The following is a 27416-nucleotide window of genomic DNA, read 5'->3' as shown; positions in this document are numbered from 1 at the left end:
AGATGGAGAATCCATCACTTGCCTGGGAAGTTTGTTCCAATAGTTAAATACCTTTATGGTTAAAAACGTGTGCCTTGTCTCTAATTTGAATATGTCTGGGTTTAACTTCCAGACATTATTTCTTGTTCTGCTATTCTCCTTTATACCAGTGTTTTCTCTCCATTTCTCAGTCTACAAAACAGTCTCTCACTGATGACATGCTACTGAAATTCATCCATGGACTGTCGGGATATTTTCTGATTTCCAATGCCACTGACACATCCAATTGCACAAGAGAATATAGAGACATTTCCTGAAGATTACTCTTCATCTTCACACCAACGGAACTTGGTGAATTACTGGGGGGCAAGGGGTAGGTGCTGGAACTAGGGTGCTGGGGGTGCTGCTGCACCTCTGGCTTGAAGTAGTAATAATAACCCAAATACATGGTTTCCGCCTTCAGCACCCCCACCATAAAAATTTTTCCAGCACCACCGGTATTGAAGGACTGTCTGAGAACATTCTCATAAAATGTTGCATCCGATGAAGTGAGCTGTAGCTCACGAAAGCTTATGCTCAAATAAATTGGTTAGTCTCTAAGGTGCCACAAGTACTCCTTTTCTTTTTGAAATGGCTTAGTCTCTTTCTCAACTTTTTTCTAAATGTTTAGAAAATGCCTCAGCACATAAAGGTGTTATGACATCTTTTAAATCTATATATCTATTACAATACCAGTTAACTCTTCCTGAGCTTTTAGCTGGCTGGATTTATTCTGTAGTTTCTGAAACAGGCCTAACATAAAATTGAATCTGCTGGCCCAGTAATAATAAACTGTACAACCATAACATTGCATTTAATTTGTTTTTTTGCATTTAATATATTAATATGTTCACTAACTTCAATAACTGTCACACTCTGATTTAAGGAATTGCAGTCTAATTAATTAAAGGAATAATACGTGTCAGGACATAAAGTAGTCTGGTGTCTGGAAATTGTGACTGGACTAGACTATCAAATTAACATTTTCCGCCAACACATCAGTTACCTGTACATATTTTACTTTAATAGACATTTCTTTGTCCCTTGTAACCACCATAAAAGTAGTCAAATGTAGTGGCATGGACCACAGTAAGTTGGTCAATGTAGTTTATTCAGACAGTTTAGGAAGCTCAGCCAATCAGAATGTGAGAGGCTAATGTGATTAGTGAACAAGACCAAAAATGGGTATGGGATAGAATTCTACCTGTACTGAGCAAAAATTAAACACCAACACTAATCTGTGGCCTAGAAAAGGTCAAAAGTCAAGAGGAAAAGGCTTTACCTCACCCTCCCAAGACAGACAATCATTTGAGAGCAATATCTTCTCATCTTCTGCCTGGCAAGAAGCCTGTTAACCTCCACAAAGGCCCTGACAATGCTTTTATTTGGGGATTGTTAAGAGTGATACTAACTGCCCATAAGACTGTAGGTAAAGGCACCATATTAAAAGGGGCACATTTAAACTTGAGCCAGAAGTTTGGCTTTCTGAAATAAACCTTTACAGTCCATATTTTCAAACAAATGTTTCCATTAATTAAAAAATAAAACCTCCAAGATTATTTTCTTAAACTAATAAACATTTCTCTGAAGGTTGCAACATTGTGATATTTTATAGGAGCTACCCCGCCATCAGTAGCCCCATCACGTTGCCAGCAGGCCCTCCAGTTGGATGCAGTTTATGGTCACACCCAGAACCAACCTTCAGAGTAAGGCGACTATAGGATGCCTCAAAATCCTAGCCCCCACTGCCTTGTGGGTATGCCTTGGTTGGAGTAAGACCAAGGGACATCACCCTGACAGAAACGCACCCTTACTGAGGCGTTAGGCAGTCAGCAGCAGCTCTAAGCTGTTGTTCTCTGGCAAAAGCTACAATCCTTGAGGCACTGAACATCTGGACTCGGTCTGGCCTTCGGACTCTGTCTCAATGTTCTAAAGCAGGATGGTAGATCCAGGGCAGCCTCCACTACTGCATATTCTTGCCTACGCGGCGAACGTCTTGGTGTGTTTATCAGGCACCTGATTAGACCTCATACGTGTATACCAGGATCCAGTTTGGATCGACAACTGCCAATAAAACCATTTCCCTGCAGTTTTTGCCACCCAAATATTACAGCATTGTCCACACTGAAAGAAATGCAAAAGGTAAACAAATGTGATAAACAGTGAAAAGCATATTAAGAAGTGTTCCACTCTGAGTAATTACTACAAATTTCTGTAACACAGATAAGGTTGTTTTTTTAAAAAATAGGATTTTTAGCAAGCCATTGATCCTTATAAAAATAAGTAAAGTTGAAATGCCTTCAGCCCACTTGAATGTGTAGAGTATTGGATCGTGCTGAGGAGGCCTACAATAGCTGAACTGAAGACAGCTCCATAGCTATCCCCCTTGTGTTTTACACTGAAAGTCAAAAGTATACCTAGAGAACTGATTTGTAAAAGGGCTTCTACTCAGCCTGCATTTTTGCAGGTGCACCCAGGTAGCTTGCACCCTGCAATTAATTGCAGTTACAAAACCACACCAAAGAACAGAGAGGTTATTTGTGAAATCAGGACCCAAATGCACTCAGTTTAGAAGTATTAAAGATGAGCTTTGTAACCACCAGTCCTGGAAACTCCCTCTAGGATCTGAGAGTCAAGCTGGGTACTTTGTGCCTTGGACTTATCACCAGTCGCAAAGATTCCTCAAATGGAGTTTAGCCAATGATCATGTTGCTGGTCCATATTACAAGCTCTCCTGTAACTTTGTTGAATCCTGCATGTCCACGTCAGTAAAGCAAGCAGCTGTGACTCAGAGATGCACATGGAGCAGTTATACTGAGTAAAAAGATATCCATTTTACAGACCCAGCTTTCTCACTGTAACCCCACTTCCAGCAAGAAATCAATTTTCAAGCAATTCTGAGGTTATCAACATGAACTACCTTTCACAACCCTGCAGATCCACAAGAGTTCTGACCACTCAAATTTAGGGTCTATGCATTCATGTAACTGGAGGGAGATATGACAGTTTTGCCCTTAAACCCTAGCATTTGTTTTCCCTCCATGCTGACTTCCTCCCTCTCAGTGGTTTCTTGCTGAAGCGGAAGAGGATTTTTGAAGGGGGAAAGTCGTTTTAGGCGACAGCCCCTTTCAAAAAGGCCATTATCATAATGTATCCTGAAGGCATAGTTGTGGGACAAGAAAGCAGCTGGAGAGATGGTAAGAACGATGGTTTGATTCCAGCATACCAAAGAAAAGCCTGACAGAAATTAAGTAGGAGGCAAGAAAGGGAAGCAGCTAAAGAGATTTCTCCCATCTCCAAGGAAAACCTCAGAGGAGAGGAACAAAGCAAGAGGAAAACAGAAAGAAGACAATGAATAAGTAGAAAAAGAAAGGAGAAATGAGTCTGAAGAAAACCTGAGAGCTCCAGGGGCACGGGGAAAGCAGGAACTCAGATCTGCTGTGTGCATTGAAAGGAGAATTTAGCTTCAAATTCATTATTTCCCCATTGCTGCCACATTTGAAGTGATTACCAACCTACTATCTTCAGCTGACTCTACAAGCAAAGCCACCAGCACTGGGTATTGTCCACTCAGCCTATTGCAATATTCGAGGACTTGATGGATCAAATGCCCCCTGGAGCAGTGAGCCCATTTGCGTTATCAGTTAACTGTGCTTGATTGTGTCCCAAACATTGCCTGGTCGATGAAGTGTGGTCCAGTTTTCTGCCTTATTTACCATGTGATTATATAGTTATTTACAATGGTTCTCAAAGGTCACTGTTTGTTCTCTTGTGCCACAATTAAAGAAACAGAACCCATGCAAAAGTTACCATCTCTTTCAGAAGAAGTGGCTATGGGTAAAATGTTCAAAAGCACTTAAATGATCAAGGTGCCTAAGTCCCATTGGCATCACGTGGCAGTTAGGCACCTAAGTCACTTAGGCCCATTGAGAATTTTACTCTGTGTGCTTGCATTACTTCCAGTCACACAGTGAAGATTTTGAGCTGGGGATTTTTACACATCTGGTGGAACATTCCTGTGCTGTCACTTTCTCAGAGCACATATGATGGATGACTCCACATTATAGCTGATCATGTAAATTAAGACATCGATGGGTGTGTTTGCTGGGGAAGGGGAGCGATGGCTGTGTTAGGGGTGGGAAATGTTGCAAATTCCCATGTGCATCAATAGCAAGCTTCCTGCTAGAAAGCACAATCTTCTCGGAAGAACTAATTTGAGATGATGTATATTCTGCTGCAGCCACATGCAAGGGGGAAAGATGATAATACACAGCACAAATACTGTCTTTGAGAGCACTAGCATGACGAGCCACCCAAAGATGATCAACCAAGTGATGAGACTGTGTTTGAATCCCAAATTGAAGGTGTTTTCCTACACAGCCAGATGCTGTTCAATTAAATCATTTGCAATGGTCTTCAGTCACTACTGGAACTATGCTTCAGGACCTTTTTCTTTAAAAACACAGATTGGATCACAGCACAGCTGCTATGCTGCAGGTGAACTCTTAAGTGAGGTTATTGCTTTCTGCAGTGACTCAGCAGAATGCATTCGAGCATAACACAGCATTCATGCAATTTCAGCCAATTACAGATTTCTCTTGCCACCGCCCCACCAAATCCTAGGGTTTTCCAGAATCAAGGAAGGCCCTTCCTTCCCTGTTACTAGTGCCCCCATGTAGGTTTGATCAGTAAGTCAATACACTAAGAAGAGGAGCTAGGAGCTGACTGTCTCTTACCTTTGGTTTTAAATGCAAAGTTACAGTACTTGCAGACGTATGGCCTGACGTCTGTGTGCGTGCGAATGTGTTTCTTCAGCATGCTGGGTTTCTTGCAGCGAATTCCACATTCCTCACATACATACTTCCCTCTTCCGCGGCCTCGCACATACACATACTCTTCGTTTGATTTGTACCTATGAGCAACAGGTGTCATGATAAAAAAAAAAAAGATTCCCACCTCAAAAGAAGTAATAACTTTCCTAAATTAATTCAGCACATTATTGACACCAGAGGTGAAAGGCTGAACTAGCAATTTACCCAGAGTCACCAGCTATGAATAATTAGGCTAAACACAAAATATGTTTCAGCTCTTAAGCCCATTTGAGTCAAACATCTCTCCCTCTGGAATAAGGTTTAATAATCTACAGCTGCCCTTCCCTCATGTCCATTGAGGCAATTAGCAAAATATTTGATAGAGCTACAGGGTGACCTGAATTTCCTATTGCCCTCCCCACTCACAAACCCAGGAAAACTGGGGGAGTTGACCATAATCCAATTATTTGCCTCACAATCTGTCTCACCTTCCCGAAAACTGTGAGATGTATTGCTGTCAGCCACTTCTTCAGACATATCCAAAAATATGCATGACTTGCTACAATTACCACCTAAAATAGCTTCTCTTCAATGATCAGCTATATCCCAGATAAACCACAGTCAAATTTTCAAAGGGATAACCTTAAAATCCAACTTGAAAGTTACTGAGATGCCATTCTGAAACCTGTGGCCCGTGCCCAGAATTCTAGCTGGGATTTGGGGACAAAACTTATCCAAAATATATCAGAGACAAGAAAAATCGAATTCTGTAACACACTGTGATAGCACAGAAAATCAGGGTTCAAGGCGCTAGGTTCTTTCCCCACTGGCTCAGAGTGAGGAACAATGTTGCCTGAAAGTATTAGATTGCACATCCTTCTTTCGTATTACAAGTCATGTACCTTCAGTCCACACATTAGCACAATGGGACAGTTATTGTGAGGTGGGTCTGAGTAATATTTGTGAGAGTCACAGAAGTCACCTGCTTCTTGCAGTTCAGCAAATGGAAGAATAGAGAAACATCAAATTGATCTCATCAGATAAATACAGTAATAACAGACCAAGATGTTAAAAGCGACGAGTGATTTTGGGTGCCTCAATTTTTGAGTGTCCCATTGAGGCACCTTGAAGAGGTCTGATTTTCAGAAAATGCAGAGCATTCACTCTCTGAAAATCAAGGCTCCTTAAAGAGTCTAAGTGGGGAACCCACAGATTGAATCACCCCAAACCACTAATCACTTTTTAATATCTTGGTCAACAAAGACTAACGTCAAAACTACAAAGGGAAAAATGTCATCAGCATTGAAGAGGAATGGAGCAGGAATGGCAGCATGGAACTACTTTGACATGAGTAGCTTGGGTGCTTACATAAATGAAGGTGTGCTTAACCTTACAAAATATTTGTACTATAGAAACCCAGAGGAATTCAAAGCTGAGTACTGAAGTAGTCTGACAATGTTGGTTCAGGGGCTAAGGTGCTATCTTTGAACTCACAAGACCTAGGTTTAATTCCTTGTACTGCTATAGACTTCCTGTGAGATCTTGGACAAATCATGGACAAATTTCCTGGCTCAGTTTTTCACCTGTAAAATAGGGATAACAATACTTCCCTACCTCATAGGAGTGTTCTGAGCATAAATATGTTTAAAAGATAGTGAGATGCTCAGATACACCAATAAGAGGCCATAGAATTAATTTGGGGCTTGTCTACATGGGGAGGTTCAGGAAAATTAATCCAAGTTAACTAAAGGTGTCACCATGGAAGCGGATCAGCTAAACTGCATTAAATCCCTGTGTGAATGCTGTTATTCGGAATTAAAGTGGCCTTAATTTGGTTTAGTTTAATTCACTTTGAAATTAACCAAATTAAGGCCACTTTAATTCTGAACGAGTGTGTTCACACAATGCAGTTTAAGTAATCTACTTCAAATTCACACCTTTATTTAATTTGAATTAACTTTCCTGGATGTCCCCATGTAGACAAGCACTTAGGGACAGGTTTACACTAAAAAGTTAGATTGACCCAGCTACGTTGCTCAGGGAATGTGAAAAATCACATCTCTGAGACACATAGTAAAGCCAATATAACCCTCCATGTACACAGCGCTACGGTGACAGAAGAATTCTTCTCTTGATCCAGCAACCGCCTGTTGTAGAAGAAGATTAACTACAGTGAAGGGAGAACCCCCTCCTGTCGCCGTTGTGAATATCTACACTGAAGTGCTACAACGGTGTAACTGCAGCTCTGCAGCTGTGTTGCTGTAGCAATTTCAGTGTAGACATAGCCTTAGGTAGATCCAGGGAACAAAAACAGAGGAAGTAAGAGAAAAAACGGGTGTCCACAGAAAATCCAGTCTAGCTTCCACAGAATACCAGTATATCCCGGGGCTGTCATCTAGAAGTTGCCAGTGAGAAAATGGTAAGCAGTGCAGTTCTTTAACATAAAGCAGAATTTCTTTTCAGATCATGACAGAATAATTCTGTCAGTGCCCCACCCTTTCCCCTTAGAAGGAGCTGTGCAGTACTCTCACACAGTGTCAAACACGGGTGGTCTCATGGTAATCGATGATCTCCTAATATTTTTTTACAGGAGGTGGGGCAGATTAGGGACACTTGGAAATGTCACGGTTGCTTGTTCAAAACAGGGCTGAGGAGGGGTTGCCATCTGACATGCTTTTAAATAGCAGCATCTTATGAACATTTACGGATATTCTCACCACTCCCCTGTGACACAGGCACACAGTGTGCCACCACGTCTTTACCCATTCTTTGGTAAGCAATGAATGATACCATGACATTAGCGGTGTATCTGAGATACCGTTAGTGTAAGGACTACTGGGGTAACGCCATCTACTTACAAAGGCAATGCTGAAGATATTAGGCCAACCAGTACACTTTAGCTATTTTGCAGAGGGGTACTGAGCATTGGCCTAGGTGAAGCCAGTATCTAGAGAGTATCTACTAATTTTGGGTGCCCAGCATACCTAAGTGTCTCCAGTTAGATACCTAAAACTAACAACATGCTGAGATAGTGAGGGTCCGTCGCGCTGAATGTCAATGGCCAAATTGTACAACTTTATTCCACCTTAGAGACTAACCAATTTATTTGAGCATAAGCTTTCGTGAGCTACAGCTCACTTCATCGGATGCATACTGTTTTTCCACAGTATGCATCCGATGAAGTGAGCTGTAGCTCACGAAAGCTTATGCTCAAATAAATTGGTTAGTCTCTAAGGTGCCACAAATACTCCTTTTCTTTTTGCGAATACAGACTAACACGGCTGTTACTCTGAAACTTTATTCCAGACATCTAAAAGCTGCACAGGGTTATTACTGACCTGGTGCAGTCAAATTAATCCCGGATGACCCTGTGAATACTGCCTGTCTGTGGCTGGGCAATGTCTCCTCCTGACCTCAAGTCTGATCTTCAGAGCTTCAGGTGAGGGGACTTTATCTGTGAGGGGGACTACATGACCAAAAAGTGCCAGCCAGCGGTGACTGATGATGACTTCAATCCTCTCGAGACCAGTTCTCAATAACACATCCCTATTGCTGATAAAATCAAACCATTTTATGCCCAGTAGTCGCTGCTGACAATGTATATGAAATGCCTCGAGCCTCTTGTTAAAGCAATGTACATGTTTCAGATCTGTATAAGAGGATTGAAAGTACACAGGTTTGATAAATCTGTACTTTGACATATCCCCAAACTAAGGCATACAAAAGCAATAGACAAAGCTGTCCAATGGCTCTTGTTCACTCAGTGATTCAGTGGAAGAGCTGGGAGTCCAGATTCCCCGTCCACCGCTTTAACCATTTTCCATACTCTCTCCTGCTATTCAATTCTTTCTGTCATTATTCTGTAGTAACACATCATATTGCCATTTAAAAACAAAATTGCTCCTTTATCAGGCATGTACTTGTGCTATCCTTAATTGCGCTCTCACATAGAGCTGTTTGAGTAACTCCTTTGTGTCCAGCAGCCCCTTAGTTAGCCTCGTGAATGCTACCAGTGGCTAACTTCTCCTGGACAAAGTGACACACAATTTGATCTGAAATTAGACACTGCAGCTTATCTGACACTCACTGAGGCTGAGTCTGCCTAGAAAGAGGGGCTTCCTGTCCTGCTTATTTAGTGTGTCTTGACAGGAGCCAGAGAAAGAGAACCTTAAACAAGCTAAACAAAACCAAAACCAACCAATCCAAATAAAGTGTGCCATAAAACCGGAGATGGCTGCTGAAAATGCCCTCTAACTGCTACCGAGAGAGTGACACATTCGTGGAGGTAATTACAACACTAGGAGGTTACTGCTGCCTTTCTTTGTGGGTCTATGTTCACATAATTTGCATCAGACAGACAAATCAATTACAGACCACTTCACTTAAGGCTTTACCCTCGACAAGGGACCTTCCTGTTCCGTAGCATTTACTGTAACCAGACTCCTCCACTACTCATAGTTTAAGTTTGTGTCAGCAAGTTTGTGCTTCTTTTCCAAAGCACTTTCATAATCCTACAGTAAGCAATTTAAATCTCCGATGGTGCCATGGTTTCCACACAATGTTGAAAGGATTTGAAACCTGTGAGGCTAAATGATCATTGTGAGGTCAGTCTAATTTTGGAAAGAGCCCCTTTAAAGCAACAAAATGAAAGATGAAGGATGAGCTTTTTATTGCATTTTAGAAAGTAACCCTTGCTTGAGAAACAGGCACATGTTAGACTTCACATGGCTACTACAGGTATGATTGCAAAGACAGGAATTGCCACAGCTGGGATACCTAGGCCAGTATCCTTTCGGCAGTAGTGGCAAGTGCCAGACTCATAAATTTTAACACCAGAAGGACCAGTATGTCCATCTCCTCTGACCTCCAGCATAACACAGGCCAGAGATGTTTCAAGGAAGGCTGCTAGAAACCCTGCAATGGGCAATTATGGGATATTCTGGTCACAGAAAAAGTTTCCTCCTAACCCCTTGGAGATTGGCTGCTACCTTAAAGCATGAGGATTTATATCCCTTTTGCAATTCTTGTTTAATTTGTAATATTTACTATTATAGCTCTGGATGTTCTTGTTAGCCATATAAATGTGTAATTCCTTTTTGAACACTGGTAAGCTTTTTGGTCTTCATGATGTTTTGTGGCAAAGAGTTCCACAGGTTAATTGTGCACTGGGTGAAATAGTATTTCCTTTATCGGTTTTGAATTTGTTACCTTTCATTTTGTTTGCTTTTTTGAATGTTACTGTGGACTGAGCAGAGATCTTCACTGAGTTGCCCACAATGAGGCTCAGGTAACCCAGTAAAGTGAATGAGTAGTTCAAATTATTGCCTCCAATAGGCACTACTTTGCATTTAGCAGTCCTGCATATTCCACCTGGCATTATGTTGCCCATTAACCAGACTTTTGCTCCTCTGAAGTTGCTCAGAGTTTCCTCTGGTCTTGACTAACCTATTTAATGTTGTGCCATCTGCAAATTTTGCCTCCTCACCAATCAGCCCCATTTCCAGATCTTTAATAAATGCATTGCTAAGTATTATTATAATACAAAACATTAAGAAATATATTTCATGGCATTTGCAGACAGCTGTCACCTAGGAGCTCAAATTAGTTCATAACCAAGTAAGCCTCACTATCTCCTTTTATAATCCCAGTTTTACAAGGTGGGAAATTGGGCACAGCAAGTCAGTGGCTGAGCTGGGTATGGGAACTGGGACTCCTGACTCACAGTTCCCTCCTATAATATTGAAATATGTGTCTTGTAGACAGTACTCCCTGATCTCCACTCAAACCTCAAGGGGCAAATGTCTCAGATGAACAGGACTGATGTCAGACAGCTGGACCTAGCCCAAAAAGAAAGTTTATGATAAATGTATTATTACAAATTTTCATTTGATCCTGAATCAAGCACTAGCCATTGAAAAAGCCTGCAACACCAAAACAATCCCAACATCCCATCTGGGCCACTTACCATCAAACCTTAGGTTCATCTGTAAAGTGGGAACAATATTTCCTTTCACCCACCCTTTTCCTGTCTTGTCTATTTAGAATGTAAGCTCTTTGGGGCAGGGACTGTCTTATATTATGTGTTAATACAGCACCAAGAACAACTGGAGCCTGACTGCAGTTAGGCCCTCTAACCACTACTACATAAATGATCACAGGTGTACCAAGGCTGAGTAGCTGGTTTTAGCTAAGGGGGTTCCCACAGGGATTGAAGGAAATTAAATTTTCCCACAGGTTTTGTCACAGACACTAGTGCAGCTTCAACGTTCAGGAGCTTATGCAAAAATTATATGCACACACACACACACACATTATGGGGGTGGGGATGGAGGAGGCTGGTATATCCACTGAATTCCATGCTCCTACCCCTAGCCACAGCACACTGCACTGATATCACTGTATCTGGGGCGCTCTGTAGAAGCAAAGGACAGGGAAGGATTTGCCCTTTTCTTTGAATTTGATGTCAGACGGGGTTACAACGTTAAAAATACAGCTTGCTCTCTGGAGCACTACAATGATCAGGTTCCTTATACGTTTCAGTCCTATCTGCCCACAAGGACAGAATGGAGAGATGGCAAGACAGGCACACATGTATCTGCAGACCACATAAAATCTGGTAGGTCTAATTTTAGACCTTGCTGCCTTGCTGGTGCCTCTTCTGCACAAATGACAATGTAATCACTTGGAAAAACAACACGCTTATGTCAGTTCTGCAGTGGCCATTCTATGAGCTTTTTATGTACTGAGAATACATAGACCTGCATTCACAAAGTCTACGTAACTTCATCTTCCTTTGGTAACACGTAACAGGTGCTGGTCTCTGGCATTATTCAGTGCTTCATTCATTCCAAATACAGGGTTTGGTTTATCTATTTAAAGGAGGCAGCATGGACTGGGAGACAGAATACTCTACTGGGAGTCAGGAGGTCTGGGTTAAAATGAGACCCATTCCGTTGCAAATACGGGTTCTGAAGGGAAGTGGTGGAAGCACCACAACTCGGGATATTTAAAATAGACAAGTCAAGATACTAGTGAATATCCCACAGGGAACATTTAAGCATTGAGTGAGTAGATGGACTGGACGATATAAGAGGTCTCTGCCATCTCTAACTTCTACGATTCCATGAAATGAAACATAGCAGCGAACTGCAGTAGATTAACCTGGTCTGACCGTATCTTCAGATGAACCTGCTTTCTACTTCAGCAGTCATGGGTCAGGTTTTACACTATTAACTGGCACTAACAGGGCATTTAGAGGTATGGTTAGTACTGGCTAGACTAAATATACCATCACAAATGAGGCTCAGCTCCCTGGAGGGGGACGACTCTAACCTTTTTCAGGGCAGGCACTAACCAGCTCAAGAGAAATAAAAAAAGAGAAGGGTTTATTGTGTTCCCTTGGTAGATAGTTCTGTAGTTGCTGAGCCCCAAGTGAAAACAATCTATTGGACACTGAATATTTCACGGATGATCCTGCTTTAGCTGAGTCCTATTAGAAAACAGCTATGAGATCATTAAACACAGTTGCTGCCTTTGACCAGAGTGGCCCATATGGGTGCATCTCACCTCTGAAAACCACGATTGCCAGGAAGATAAATCCATTTTAGACCATGTAGCCTCATGTGGGGAGGCTTAAAGAATGGTCTGTATCTTAGGAGAAGTCATCCCAGAACCCCTGTGCTGGCAGAGAAAAGAATCTTTATGAGCTAAGACTGGGAAAGTGGAGTTTATTGAAAGCTAATTTATTTGATTTCCACTTGGGCCTCTTGATCAAGCTTCCCTGACCGTCCCTCCCCACCCTGACTGCTTGTTCAGGCCTTACTGCTATTTTAAGACTCCTGGTAAAAAATGAAGACACAGAGGGAGAAGAAAAAAAAGCTATTCTCCAAGTTTTGCAGCAGAATTCTAACTGCGATGACATCACCACCCAGTGCTACGTGTGACGGTCTGACACCGTCATATAAAAGACGAGGTCCTGCTGACCTCACCCGTGAGTCATGCCATAGAAGTATTAGGATTATTTCATCAAGTGAGGCATGCAGGACTGGGCCCTGTCTTCATTCATTACTGAACATGCCTACAGGACATTAAAGATGTCAAGTGCTATTTACATATGGCAATGATGGTTATTGCTATATCTGACACTGCACCATCCATGAAGATGTCAGGCCAAGCCCAGGAGAGAAAAGCTTTCCACATGCATACAACTGCTTTTGAGGCCCTTAACCTGTAAAACATTTCTCATGCAAACAACTAAGACTGGAGGGAAAGACAGAGTATAATCACTAGTTCTATTAGTATTAATTTCACATTATTTAGGAGCTTCTCAGCTAATGGCCCTTAGCTAACAGAATTGTTTTTCTGTGCATTGCTATCTTTTGATGCATTTACATGCCACATTAATTTGCTATTCATGACAGGAGAAAGCATGTAAATAATTTTTAAATGATGATCCTGTCCTCATATTAGGCTGCCACTCAGCAAGAAATATTACACTGGAACTGTCTGAAAGCATTAAAAAGTAATAGCAAGATAGTACTAACAAATGGAAATACCAATTACACTACAGCAGTAGAGTTACCTGGCTAAAGAAATGCTTTATTAGTTTTTAAAATCAGCTAATAGTGATTAATTAATGTATGCTCAGAGATTTGAAGATGTTAAGTGCTATATACGTGCCAGACATTATTATTTCTACACTCAGTGATATTCATTGTAGATCGCATTTTCAGCCTGAAGGCTCCCAAAGCACTTTATAGAGGAATTCCTTTCACCACAATGGAAATGCAGCCACCTCCGAGGCTGAAGGTAATCGTTGTTTAATAGGGAAGAACAACTCTATGCAACAATTTAGGAGGAGAAGTGTACTGAAAGCAGGGAAATATTAGGATTTCTATTGAATCCTTGACTTCTGGGCCTCCTCTATGCTTCCATGTAATGGGATTCTCATTAATTATATGTTAGCCAGCAGCCTCGTTAGCCAGTCACACTGCTACTGACATAGTGAAAACACATGAAGCCATTTCTGCCAGTTTAGAAACTGGAATTAGTTGACAGTTATGGTTGCTGATGGACTAATAGCTCCCATTAAACGGAACTCTCTTTAGATTTCTCAGCTCTGTTGTCTACCGCAGCGGTTCTTAAACTGGGGTCTATGGACCCCCGGGGGTCTACGAGGCTAATTCAGGGAGTCCATGAGTCATATCCGGGGCCACTGGTCCCACTGATCAACTTCTCCTCCCTCCCAGTGCCTCCTGCACGTTGCAAAACAGCTGTTCGGAGGCGTGCAAGAGGCGCTGGGAGGGAGGGGGATGGGGCACGCTTGGGAGAGGGGCGGGGGTGGGAAGAGGTGGGGCTGGGGTGGGGCCTTGGCGGAAGGGGTGGAGTGGGGACTGGGCTTAGGGCTGAGTGGTGGTTGAGCACGCCCAGGGAAAATTACAAGCTGGCTTCGGGGTCTGCAAAAATTTTAAAATCAAAATGGTGGTCTTCGGGCGGCTAAAGTTTCAGAACAGCTGGGCTACCATATTGCAACCTGTAAACCACAAGTTCGAAAATCTCTAAAGACAACTTTAAAAAGAAATGTAAGTAGCTCATTTTCTCTCATGATGGGCTTGAGCACAGTAGAAAGGGTAGGAATTTGAGGGCACTGCAAAGAAACTGTGTGGAAGATGGACATGAGATAAGGAAAAGCTAGTGCCTGCAGTTTACAGTAGCCTTGATTTGTGTCCCACAGGCAGATCACCTGCAGTAATTTCCCTCCTTTCTTTGAATGTGAAATGGCAGGTGGATGAGAGTATCACTACAGTGCAGCCTACATGGTCACAGACTCCCTCAGCTGCTGTCAGAATGACATTGGCACTGCTGACTGGCTAAGTGGGTGCATGCCAGTTACTTCAGAAGTGATCCTAGCAGTGGCTAGGACATTGTTCTAAAAGCAGATCAATGCTTCCCCAGCACTCCAGCAAAAATAAACAAATTAAAGATGACGTTAGTGCTGTGCTTGCTTCAAAAAGCCACAGCAGCCTTGTGAGCCAGGGAGCAATGCGATAGGGCACCAAATCCAATGTGATTTGGGTGTATGCACCAAGACATCACATCCAGGAACAGGTAGTCTCTCTCGGTCTAATCACACCTGCAATACTGTGTTTAGCTCTTTGCACTTCACGGCCAGAAAAACGTAGACAAACTGGAGGAAGTTCAGAGAAAAACATTTATTAGTGGGTAGCAGGGACTGAGAGGTGAGGAAACATTAACACAACTAGATCTGTTTAGCGTGGCTCAGTGACAGGAAGCAGGGTGGGGAGATGTTAACTGTCTCAAAATAGCTCATGGATGCTAACGATGGAGAGGAGTTATTTGGGGTGGCCTTTGGAATTATGGGGTGAAACTATGAAAGGGAAAATTTAGGCTGTATAACAGCAAAAACTCTGGGCAGTGGCATCTACTTGGTGTGTCCTACACACAGTTTTTGTACTGATTTAAGTACTCCAGCCCTTAGTATGGACACAGTCACAATGGTATAAAGGTGCCTTATACAGCTATAGCTCATTCCTGTAAATTTATGGCAATAAGCTTTACTAGTATAAGCACCTTCATGCCAGTCTAGCTGCATCCACAGTAGGGGCTTGTATCACTTTATCTATACCGGTTTCAAACTGAACAGTGTATACAAAAGCCCCTAGGCAGGGTCTACACTGGAAATATTTGCCAATAGAGTAACGTTGGTTGGGAGAGTGATTTTTTTGCAACATTTCTACACCAGCAAAAGCCCTGGTGTAGATGCAGTTATACTGGCATAAACGGGACTGGGAAACGGGAACACGGAAAGTGATTTGCCCGAAGTCTCACCGTGAGTCATGGTAGTGCCTGAAAGAGAACCCAAGAGTCCTGACTCCCAGTCTGCTACCTTGACCACAGAACTATCCATCACTAACATACTGCACAGTAAGCAAAGTCTGAGATAAAGATATTTTCCTTCCATAAGGTGAACTGTCCATCCTAGGGATGGCATCTTTGGGACATATTTCATCAGAGGTACCAGGTCTGGTCTCTGTGACCCCTGATGTCTTTTAATTGTCATCACAAGCAACACAATCCAGTTAAGCACCGCTTCAGTAGTCCTATGCCAATTTACACCAGATGAGGATCTGGCCCTATGGTACAAAAACTTCCTCAGAGCTCAAACCATAGCGCAAACCTGACATTATACTCACTACAAGGTAGCTTCAGCTTCAGTCTCCTGCACAGAGTATGCTGCAGCTGAGAAGGACTGAATATTGCTTCTGTGTACAGATTAAACAGTCTCCCTCTGGACCTCCCTTTAGTTAAACGCAACTGCAAGAGCAGAGAAGTACTGCGGGCAGCTCGACTTTGTCCCACCACTGTCTTTTGTTCTCTTTTGGGAGAAACAGTGTATCTCTACTTCCAAAAGACAATATACAGAAATGGAACAACTACTGCAGAATACACGCGATGTGAGCACCTAATCAACCCAAGATGGCACTGACATCTATAAATAATAACAAGGGAAATGATGTAATTTGGAGAGCCTAGAGTGACACGCAGACACCACTGCTTTCTGCCCTCCCAATACACTCCTTTACTTTGAGGATTCATTGTAATAAATGTATGCTGCACAAAAGCTAGTTGAAGATTTAACTTTATTTCCTGGCACCAATCATACCCAAAAGTATGACAGGGCCAGTATTCACTGATTCCAGGAGTGCTGTTACAGCTTCACCTTTCTTTTTTGAAAAATCAAATACAAAAAAAATAAAATATTCGAAAAAAATAACCACCACAAACTAGCACAACCAACTGATAAACTATACATAGAGACAGTTTAGGATGGAGGTCAGGACAGATGACCTGACATCCCTCACCCACAAGAGATCATAGAATCATAGAATATCAGGGTTGGAAGGGACCTCAGGAGGTCATCTAGTCCAACCCCCTGCTCAAAAGCAGGACCCATACCCAATTAAATCATCCCAGCCAGGGCTTTGTCAAGCCTGACGTTAAAAACTTCTAAGGAAGGAGATTCCACCACCTCCCTAGGCAACGCATTCCAGTGTTTCACCACCCTCCTAGTGAAAAAGTTTTTCCTAATATCCAACCTAAACCTCCCCCACTGCAACTTGAGACCATTACTCCGTGTCCTGTCCTCTTCCACCACTGAGAATAGTCTAGAACCATCCTCTCTGGAACTACCTCTCAGGTAGTTGAAAGCAGCTATCAAATCCCCTCTCATTCTTCTCTTCTGCAGACTAAACAATCCCAGTTCCCTCAGCCTCTCCTCATAAGTCATGTGTTCCAGAACCCTAATCATTTTTGTTGCCCTTTGCTGGACTCTCTCCAATTTATCCACATCCTTCTTGTAGTGTGGGGCCCAAAACTGGACACAGTACTCCCAGATGAGGCCTCACCAATGTCGAATAGAGGGGGACGATCACGTCCCTCGATCTGCTCGCTATGCCCCTACTTATACATCCCAAAATGCCATTGGCCTTCTTGGCAACAAGGGCACACTGCTGGCTCATATCCAGCTTCTCGTCCACTGTCACCCCTAGGTTCTTTTCCGCAGAACTGCTGCCTAGCCATTCGGTCCCTAGTCTGTAGCTGTGCATTGGGTTCTTCCGTCCTAAGTGCAGGACCCTGCACTTGTCGTTGTTGAACCTCATCAGATTTCTTTTGGCCCAATCCTCCAATTTGTCTAGGGCCCTCTGTATCCTATCCCTGCCCTCCAGCGTATCTACCACTCCTCCCAGTTTAGTATCATCCGCAAATTTGCTGAGAGTGCAATCCACACCATCCTCCAGATCATTTATGAAGAAACTGAACAAAACCAGTCCCAGGACCGACCCCTGGGGCACTCCACTTGACACCGGCTGCCAACTAGACATGGAGCCATTGATCACTACCTGTTGAGCCCAACAATCTAGCCAACTTTCTACCCACCTTATAGTGCATCCATCCAGCCCATACTTCCTTAACTTGCTGACAAGAATACTGTGGGAGACCGTGTCAAAAGCTTTGCTAAAGTCAAGATACAATACATCCACTGCTTTCCCTTCATCCACAGAACCAGTAATCTCATCATAGAAGGCGATTAGATTAGTCAGGCATGACCTTCCCTTGGTGAATCCATGCTGACTGTTCCTGATCACTTTCCTCTCATGTAAGTGCTTCAGGATTGATTCTTTGAGGACCTGCTCCATGATTTTTCCGGGGACTGAAGTGAGGCTTACTGGCCTGTAGTTTCCAGGATCCTCCTTCTTCCCTTTTTTAAAGATTGGCACTACATTAGCTTTTTTCCAGTCATCTGGGACTTCCCCTGTTCGCCACGAGTTTTCAAAGATAATGGCCAATGGCTCTGCAATCACAGCCGCCAGTTCCTTTAGCACTCTCGGATGCAACTCATCCGGCCCCATGGACTTGTGCACGTCCAGTTTTTCTAAATAGTCCCTAACCACCTCTTTCTCCACAGAGGGCTGGCCATCTATTCCCCATGTTATGATGCCCAGCACAGCAGTCTGGGAGCTGACCTTGTTCGTGAAGACAGAGGCAAAAAAAGCATTGAGTACATTAGCTTTTTCCACATCCTCCGTCACTAGGTTGCCTCCCTCATTCAGTAAGGGGCCCACACTTTCCTTGGCTTTCTTCTTGTTGCCAACATACCTGAAGAAACCCTTCTTGTTACTCTTTACATCTCTCGCTAGCTGCAGCTCCAGGTGCGATTTGGCCCTCCTAATTTCATTCCTACATGCCCGAGCAATATTTTTATACTCTTCCCTGGTCATATGTCCAACCTTCCACTTTTTGTAAGCTTCTTTTTTATGCTTAAGATCTGCTAGGATTTCACCATTAAGCCAAGCTGGTCGCCTGCCATACTTACTATTCTTTCGACACATCGGGATGGTTTGTCCCTGTAACCTCAACAGGGATTCCTTGAAATACAGCCAGCTCTCCTGGCTCCTTTCCCCTTCATGTTAGTCCCCCAGGGGATCCTACCCATCCGTTCCCTGAGGGAGTCGAAGTCTGCTTTCCTGAAGTCCAGGGTCCGTATTCTGCTGCTTACCTTTCTTCCCTGTGTCAGGATCCTGAACTCAACCAACTCATGGTCACTGCCTCCCAGATTCCCATCCACTTTTGCTTCCCCTACTAATTCTTCCCGGTTTGTGAGCAGCAGGTCAAGAAAAGCTCCCCCCCTAGTTGGCTCCTCTGGCACTTGCACCAGGAAATTGTCCCCTACGCTTTCCAAAAACTTCCTGGATTGTCTATGCACCGCTGTACTGCTCTCCCAGCAGATATCAGGAAAATTAAAGTCACCCATGAGAACCAGGGCATGCGATCTAGTAGCTTCCGCGAGCTGCCGGAAGAAAGCCTCATCCACCTCATCCCCCTGGTCCGGTGGTCTATAGCAGACTCCCACCACTACATCACTCCTGTTGCTCACACTTCTAAACTTAATCCAGAGACACTCAGGTTTTTCTGCAGTATCGTACCGGAGCTCTGAGCAGATGAGATGATCATCCTCAGTATCTGACCCTCAGTGGCTTTTGACTGTCAAGGAAAACCATTTGATACTTTCTGTCTTAAAACAGTTCCTTTTGCAGTAGGTTCTTCAGATGCTGAGATTGATCCACCATCTGGAGCCTGTGGATGTCTTCTTTGAGGAGCCTTCTATTCCTCCTATAGGGTTAACTGTCATGGGACAGCACTTCTGTTTGATGGCCTCATTCAAATCTTCGGGATCTGTACCAATCCTTAGCATGTTTGGTTGTATTATAGCAACCAGGCTGTTAGCCAACTCCTCATTCGGGTTCTGAATTCTCTAAATAACATGTAATTTTATCATTCACCTTTTGATTTCTCTTTCTGTGCTAATGGCATTTTACATGTGCCTGCAGTTCTGGAGGCACTCTGGGTCGATAGCAATGTGATGGACCATATCCTGACTGGATCCCAGGCCATTAAACATCACATCCAATTATTTCAGAAAACGTTTTGTATCCTGGTCAATTACAAGTTGTGCACCCTTTGGTCATCTGCCGACTGCTCTTCCATTCAAGCATACATGGGACTTCCTGTTTTGCTCTTTCATACTCTGCTGAATGGCATCTGTCATATAATCTCGTATGTGTTCACTATATAAAACAACCGTAAGTTTCTACATTAACATCTTCTGCCACTAATCCTCCGAATACGCTTGTTGTGATTACGTGATAAACAGCTCCAGCATCTTTTGAAATTCTCTTTTTTCCCTTTTTATTTCCAGTCTCACAAGCCAATCTGCTGTAGAACTCTATGTTTCTGTATCATTGTCATAGTTTGGATGATGATCTTGATGTCCATGACTGTATTTGGTTTTGTATTTCTTTGCTATTTCTGCCAAGAGCAATACACTTTTGCTAAACGGTTGCTTTCACTGCATATACAACACTAAATCCTTTGTATTGAACATCCTCATGTTATAATGATCTCCACATTTATTTCAAACCAACATGTCTCTGCTGCTGGGTTCAGTCTTTACACACTCCTAATTAGTTCTTTCACTGCTTGCTAATGTTTTCATTTGGGAAGCAAAATTTTCACTAGCCCTTAAAAAATTCACTGTTCTTCATAGATTCCAGCGGATATTGTGATCATTTACTTTGACCTCCTGTATAGCACAGACTATAAAGCTTCCCCAAATAGTGCCTGGAACAGATCTTTCAGAATAGCATCCACCACAATCCACGGTAAATTGTTCCAATGATTAATTACTCTCACAGTTGTCTCTTTCATCAACAGAAGTTGGTCCAATAAAAGATATTCCCTCACCCACCTTGTCTCTCTAATATCCTTGGACCAATACAGCCACAACAAAACCGTAAGCAAAAATTAATACCTTCCTTCCAGTCTGAATTTATCTAACTTCAACTTCCAGCCATTGGATTGTGTTATACCTTTCTCTGCTAGACTAAAGAGCCCATTATTAAATATCTGTTCCCATGTAGATAGTTATAAACTGTAATAATAGCTAAACAGATTGAACCTCCTTGAGTTTATCACTACAAGGCAGGTTTTCTAACACTTGAATCGTTCTCATGGATCTACTCTGAACCCTCTCCAATTTATCAACATCCTTTTTGAATTGTGGGCTTCAGAACTGTACACAGTATTCCAGCAGCAGCCACCACAGTGCCAAATACAGAAATCAAATAATTGCATTACTCTTACTCAAGATTCCCCGTTTATGCATCCCAGGATCGCATTAGCTCTTTTGGCGACAGCATGTTCAGCTGATTATCTGCCAGGACCTCCAACTCCTTTTCAGAGTCCCAGCTTCCCAGGATAGAGTCCCATATCCTGTAACTATGGTCGACATTCTTTGTTCCCACATGTACACATTTACTTTTAGACATCTTAAAATGCATATTGTTTGCTTACATCCAGTTTACCAGGTGATCTAGATTGCTGTGAACCAGTGACCTGCCCTCTTCATTATTTACCACTCCCCCAATTTTTATGTCATCTGCAGACTTTATTAGTGATTTTATGTTTTTTTCCAGCTAATTAATAAGATGTTAAATAGCTTAGAGCCAAGAACCGTTTCCTGTGGGACCCCACTGGAAATTGACCTGCTAGATGACAAATCCCTATTTACAGTTACATTTAGAGTCCTATCAGTTAGCTAGTTTATGATCCATTTAACGTGTGCCATGTTAATTTTATATCATTCTAGTTTTTTAATCAAAATGTTGTGTGGCACTAAGATAAATGCCTTACAGGAGTCTAGGTGGATTATGTCTACACTATTACCTTAACCACCAAACTGGTAACCTTGTGAAAATGAAGTTTATTTCTCATAGTAACCTTGCTTTGAGATAGTTATTACTTATATGGGTATCACAAACAATCCAGTTGCTAATTAGTCCATCACTAATTAGTTCATCTGCTGAAATTCACATATTTTAGCATTGTTTTGTAGGTCTGTAACATAATGGTTAATGGTCTCACCTGGCAGCAAATTTCTTGTAATGAATATCTGCCTTTCCTGAGTGATATTCTTGTGTAGCTCATGTATTATTGAATTTTTGGATGACTTTATCTAGCAGTTTGACGTCCCCTTCATGCTCCCACTGAAAAGTACTGTAAATCTCCAATACATCTGGGTCTGGCACATGTAGCAGTGTGTAAGATGTCACCCTTTCTGATTTCTCTGCAATGCCACTTGCTTCCAGAAAAATTAGAACATGCTGCAGCCTCCTCCTCCATTTATCTGCCAGGTTCCCTTCCAGCCTGAGGGATTTAGGTTGCTTCACTTGCTCCATTTTTGACAAAAGTTTAGTTTACACCCGACACCATGTCATACAGGTGCCACACAGAGGAGTGCTGGTATCAGACTGGCCCCAGTTACCTAATGTGAATCAAGGTTCTAAAGGTTTAATGTTTCTTTCATGGGACAACATCAGTAACCATTGACTCCAGAGGCTGCTGCATAGTAATGTACACTATATTCCAGCAGCACACCTGATACAAAGCTTCTTGTGCTTCAACTCACTACAAATAAATCAATCTTAGATCCGGCCTGGAAAGTGAATTTCACTTCTGTGAAAAAAATCAAGGTTTCTGGGAGAAAAATTGTCCTGAATCAGGACAAAAAGCCAAATCTCTACAATTTTTGAAAATATGAACTTTCATAATATTTAATTTCAGAAACATCAGACAATGCCTCTGCAGGAATCTTTTAGTGTTTCTGAATTGAAATATACTCCCCTGCCTCCCAGGAGGTCGACATGTGGGCAGGTGAGCTGGCAGGGAAAACGACGTTTCCAGTTTCCTTCAAAAGATCTGTCAGAAGTGACACATTTCTGTGGAACGCGCTGCATTCGATGATTCTGACGAGAACATTCCCTTGGAAAAGTTCCCACCTGCTCTCTAATACTCTTCCTATTTACAATCTGCACCTCAATGGGTGACACAAATGGCTCTTCAGGACAGATACAAAGAAAAGACAGAAAACAGCTACAATGTGAACAGAGATTAAGTAAATGAAATAAAGACACCTAATAATATTAAGAACCATTAAGTCAACAGAGCCAAATAATTTAACCTCTACTGATTCCAAAATGCATATAATAGTTAGAAACTTGGCTGGTGCTTTTCATCCATAGATCTCAAAGCACTTGACAAAGCTAAGGAAGCAGCAGTATCAGCACCATCTGTAAGATGAAGGCACTGAGACATGGAGAGTGGAAACCACTTGCCCAAAATCACACTGAATCACTGGCAGAATTGGAAATAAAATCCAGGAGTCTTGACTCCAAGTTCGTGTTCTATCTACAACCCATAATATATATAACATATAAAAATACCATGTTAGAATAACTGTATTTAGGTTTCAAATTCGAGCATTCAAAGGTTAGGAAATGCTAGATTTAAGGTTGCCTGTGCAACCTTAATTTTCATCTGCTTGTTTTTGCATTCTAAATAATGTCCTTTCAGCATCATTTTTGTGTGTAATTTCCTAAGATTTTTTTAAAGAAAAAAGGTAAAAACAAATTCCCTTATGCACAACTGTAACTACCCCCTAAGTCATGCACCATCAGCAATGCATGAACACTGGACCTTCAGCACTACAGCTTCTGCTCCTTGCACTACAGAACGCATTAACTGGCTGAAGGAGAAACTATTCCCATAGGCCCCAATTCAGAGCCTGCTGCTGCTGCTGCTGCTGCTTGGCTGCAGTTTGTATCTGGCCCGTTAGGATGTACGTGTTTAGTTATTGTTTTGGCAAGCTGCCAAAATTTCCCCAAGCAATGGGATTGAGAGAAGGAAAATGGTGATTTTCAGAAGTTTGTATTTCAGCAAAACCTCCGTGTCATTTCATGGGACAAAGAAAAGGCACTTTTCCAGCCCAAGGGCTTTCCCTTTGCAAACTTCAAAGGCCTGCTGCAAACAATGAAGGTGTAAGAATTTCTCAAAAAAAGGTTGCAAGAATCCTTTATAATGGAAAGTACTAGGCAACTGAAACTTATGGATCGCTACCAGCTTCACCTACAATATTAAGCAACAGGGTTAATGATAATTTTGTTGCCAAACAAATGTCCGTAGGTGGAATATGAGGAAATTGACACCCCACACAGAAATTAGACACAATAAATGCTCCAAACCAAACCTATTCCACTGGTGAATCAGTCTGGTCTGTCAGGTCTGTCTTCCTCTCCCAGCCTCCTGGACTCTGGTCCTTCTTCCCAACCACATAAGCTTTGAAAGGCTGTGTGTGTAGGGAGAGGGTTAGAATGATCTCCAAAATCCTCACTCCTGCCTCTCAATCAGAAATTAATTTTGGAATGACATCGGCAGAAACCAGGAAGACAAGAGCATTGTCTGATGAAAAGAATGCTTCCCTTTCCCTTTGTCCATCTCCTCCTGAGGTATTATTATCTTACTGAGATGATTACCCTTGGGGGGAATCCCGGACACTTTCTCTCCCTTTTTAGTTTGGACCAAAGTGGGTTGTTCAGCTCAGCTGATTATGTAGCTGTGTGGGGCTTGGGAGGAAGATGACATTCAGTAGATGTTTTTTGGTACACTGCTAAGCCAGTGATCTCCATCCATATGTTACTTATCAATAGAAACCCAAACACTCTTTCCCATAGTGTGGAAGGCTCCAGCAAGGGTCCTGTGGGGAAATATTGAATTTCATTTGCTCCTTCAAACCAGTGACATGAATACGCATCCACAAACTATTGGCACTATACACAAGAAGCATCAGACCGATTGCCATTAACTATAATGCAAACCCCATTCAAATGGAGACCCAGTTACATTTGAAAAAACAGGAAGTACCTTAATTTTAAAGAATTTTGGAAGTGAACCCGATATGCTGCTCATTATGGAATAACTTCTTCAAGACAAATATTTGACTTCCAAACGTCCTCACAGCAGAGCCCAGACAACCCTCTTGCCAACCCCACTGAGAAAGGAAGCAGAAGCCAGGGAACTGTTTAGAGAATAGTGGTGTATTTATGGGGAAACAGCCCTGTATCTAGGGAACAGTAGTTTGCAGCTATTTTAGGAAGAGCTGAGAGAGATGGAGATGTGAATGGAACTGGAATCACCTGACTTTGAGTAAAAATATAAGAATGGCCATACGGGGTCAGACCAATGGTCCATCTCACCCAGTATCCTGTCTCTGACAGTGGCCAATGCCAGAGGCTTCACAGGGAATGAACAGACCAAGGTAATTCATCAAATGATCCATCAAGTGATCCATCCCTTGCAGCTTCTGGCAGTCAGAGGTTTAAGGAAACCCAAAAAACAGGGTTATGAACCTGACCATCTTGGCTAATACCCACGGATGGACCGATCTTCCGTGAACTTATCTAATTCTTTATTGAACACAGTTATACTTTTGGCCTTCCAGGCAATGCATTCCACAGTTTGATTTTGCGTTGTCTGAAGAAGCACTTCCTTATGTTTGTTTTAAATCTGCTGCCTATTAATTTCATTGGGTGACTCCTTGTTCTTGTGTTATGCAAAAAGATAAATAACACTTCCTTGTTCAGTGTTTCCACAACATTCATAATTTAACAGCCTTCTATCATATCCCCCTAGTCATCTCGTTTCTAAAATGAACAGTCCCAGTATTTGTAATCTCTCTTCACATGGAAGCTGTTCCATACCCCTATGCATTTTTGTTGCCTTTCTCTGCACTTTTTCCAATTCCAATATATCTTTTTTGAGATGGAGCAACCGAAACTGCACACAGTATTCAAAGTGTGGGTGTACCATGGAGTTATATACAGGCATTATGATATTTTCTGTCTTATTATCTATTCTTTTCCTAGTGGTTCCTAACATTCTGTTTGCTTTTTTGACTGCACTGCACATTGACCGGATGTTTTCAAAGAACTATCCACAATGACTGCAAGATCTCTTTCTTGAGTGGTAACAGCTAATTTATACCCCATCATTTTGTATGTATATTTGGGATTATGTTTTCCAATGTGCCTTACTTTACACTTATCAACATTGAATTTCATCTCCATTTTGTTTCCCAGTCATCCCATTTTGTGAGATCCCTTTGTAATTCTTCACAGTCAGCTTTGGACTTTACTATCTTGAGTCATTTTGTATCATCTTCAAACTTTGCCACCTCACTGTTTACCCTTTTTTCCCAAATCATTTATGAATATGTTGAACTGCACTGGTCCCAATACTGATCCTTGGGAACCCCACTATTTATCTCTCCACTGTGAAAACTGACCATGTATTGCTATCCTTTGTTTCTTATCTTTTAACCAGTTACTGATCCATGAGAGGACCTTCCCTCTGATTCCATGACTGCCTACTTTGCTTCAGAGCCTTTGATGAGGCATCTTGTCAAAGGCTTTCTGAAAGCCAAGATTCACTATAACCTCTGGATCACCCTTGTCTGCATGTTTGTTGACCCCACAAAAAATTCTAATAGATTGGCAAGGCATGATTTCCTTATACAAAAGTTGTGTTGACTCTTCGTCTAGCTTTCTTATCCTACACAGCGTGTCAATACACCATGCATTTCCCTGGGCTAACCCACTACTGACCTTATGATGTTTCAATCCCTTTCCAGGCTAGCTGGGATTTTCTTGTCAGCTAACTGTTCTAAATAATACACCTTGGCTCTGTGGACTGTTGATTTTCAGAACCCAGAGTGGAATATTCTTGTTCCACAGAATCTTATGCTTCCCTGAATGGGCCCCCTCCTCTCCAGTCCTGAATGTTACTGACAAAACACCCAAGGGTGTTCATGCTACCGTGACATCTTGAAGTCCTGGAAGGTCAAATAACTGGAGTGTCATTCTGGAGTTATCACATCAGACTTTCATTCCTTTTCACCCATCCTGAATTATACAAGTAATAATTGTAACCCCATGGGCGGTGGGTATCATAGGCGTACTGCCACAGCCGGCAGACCCCTTGTTGCAGGGTTTGGCAGCGAAGTTTTTGCTTTATTATGCCCCATGCAAATTCCGGGGTGACAGCGGAGGCACATACTGCCTCCTCAGCTGCCCCAGACCCTGCATAAGGCATATCAAAAAGCATCTTCTACAGACGCTTCCCCCCGGACAGTGGGTGGGTTGGGTCCGGGGAGGCATGGCATGTCTACGACCAGCCCCAGGCTCCTCCAGGTGGGGAGAGGCTCAGCTCAGGGCTTCAGCCAGCCTGGCCAGGGCTCCTCTGGGCAGGGAAAGCTCAGCTTGGGGCTTCAGCCAGCCTGACCGGGGCTCCTCTGGGTGTGGAGGGGAGGCTCAGGGCTTCAGCCATCCTGTGGGTGGGGGGACATGCTCCGGGCTGCACCTGGCCTGGGGCTTCTCTATTCGAGAGTGTGTGTGTGTGTGTGGGGGGGTCCTCCAGGCTGCACCTGGTCCATGGCTCCTCTAGCCAAGGGCTGGGGGTGCTCCGGCCTGCAGCTGGTCTGGAGCTCCTCCGGGCAGGGGGCGCTTGTGGCTCTGGCCGCGGGGGCCGCAGGCAGTCTCGTGGCTCCGGCCACGGGGAGAAGGGACGGAGCTGGGGCTAGCCTCCCTAGAGTGGGGCTCCACCCACTGCCCGTGTGTA

The 27416-nt window shown here is 42.8% G+C and overlaps 1 protein-coding gene across 4 annotated transcripts in view; it reads right to left on the bottom strand.

Moving 5' to 3' along the window:
* Positions 1–27416, bottom strand: part of HIVEP3 (HIVEP zinc finger 3) — a 414712-nt gene that overhangs the window by 30976 nt on the left and 356320 nt on the right. For all 4 annotated transcript variants that reach the window (XM_048826161.2, XM_048826159.2, XM_048826162.2 and 1 more), the window contains one exon: positions 4755–4930. In XM_048826161.2, the coding sequence (XP_048682118.2) occupies positions 4755–4930 (176 nt within the window). The remainder of the gene's footprint in view (positions 1–4754; positions 4931–27416) is intronic.

This window comes from Caretta caretta, chromosome 19 (genome assembly GCF_965140235.1).
Source record: "Caretta caretta isolate rCarCar2 chromosome 19, rCarCar1.hap1, whole genome shotgun sequence".
Classification (NCBI taxonomy): domain Eukaryota; kingdom Metazoa; phylum Chordata; order Testudines; family Cheloniidae; genus Caretta; species Caretta caretta.
Note: the sequence above shows the minus strand (reverse complement) of the source record. Positions and strands in the feature narration are given on the sequence as shown.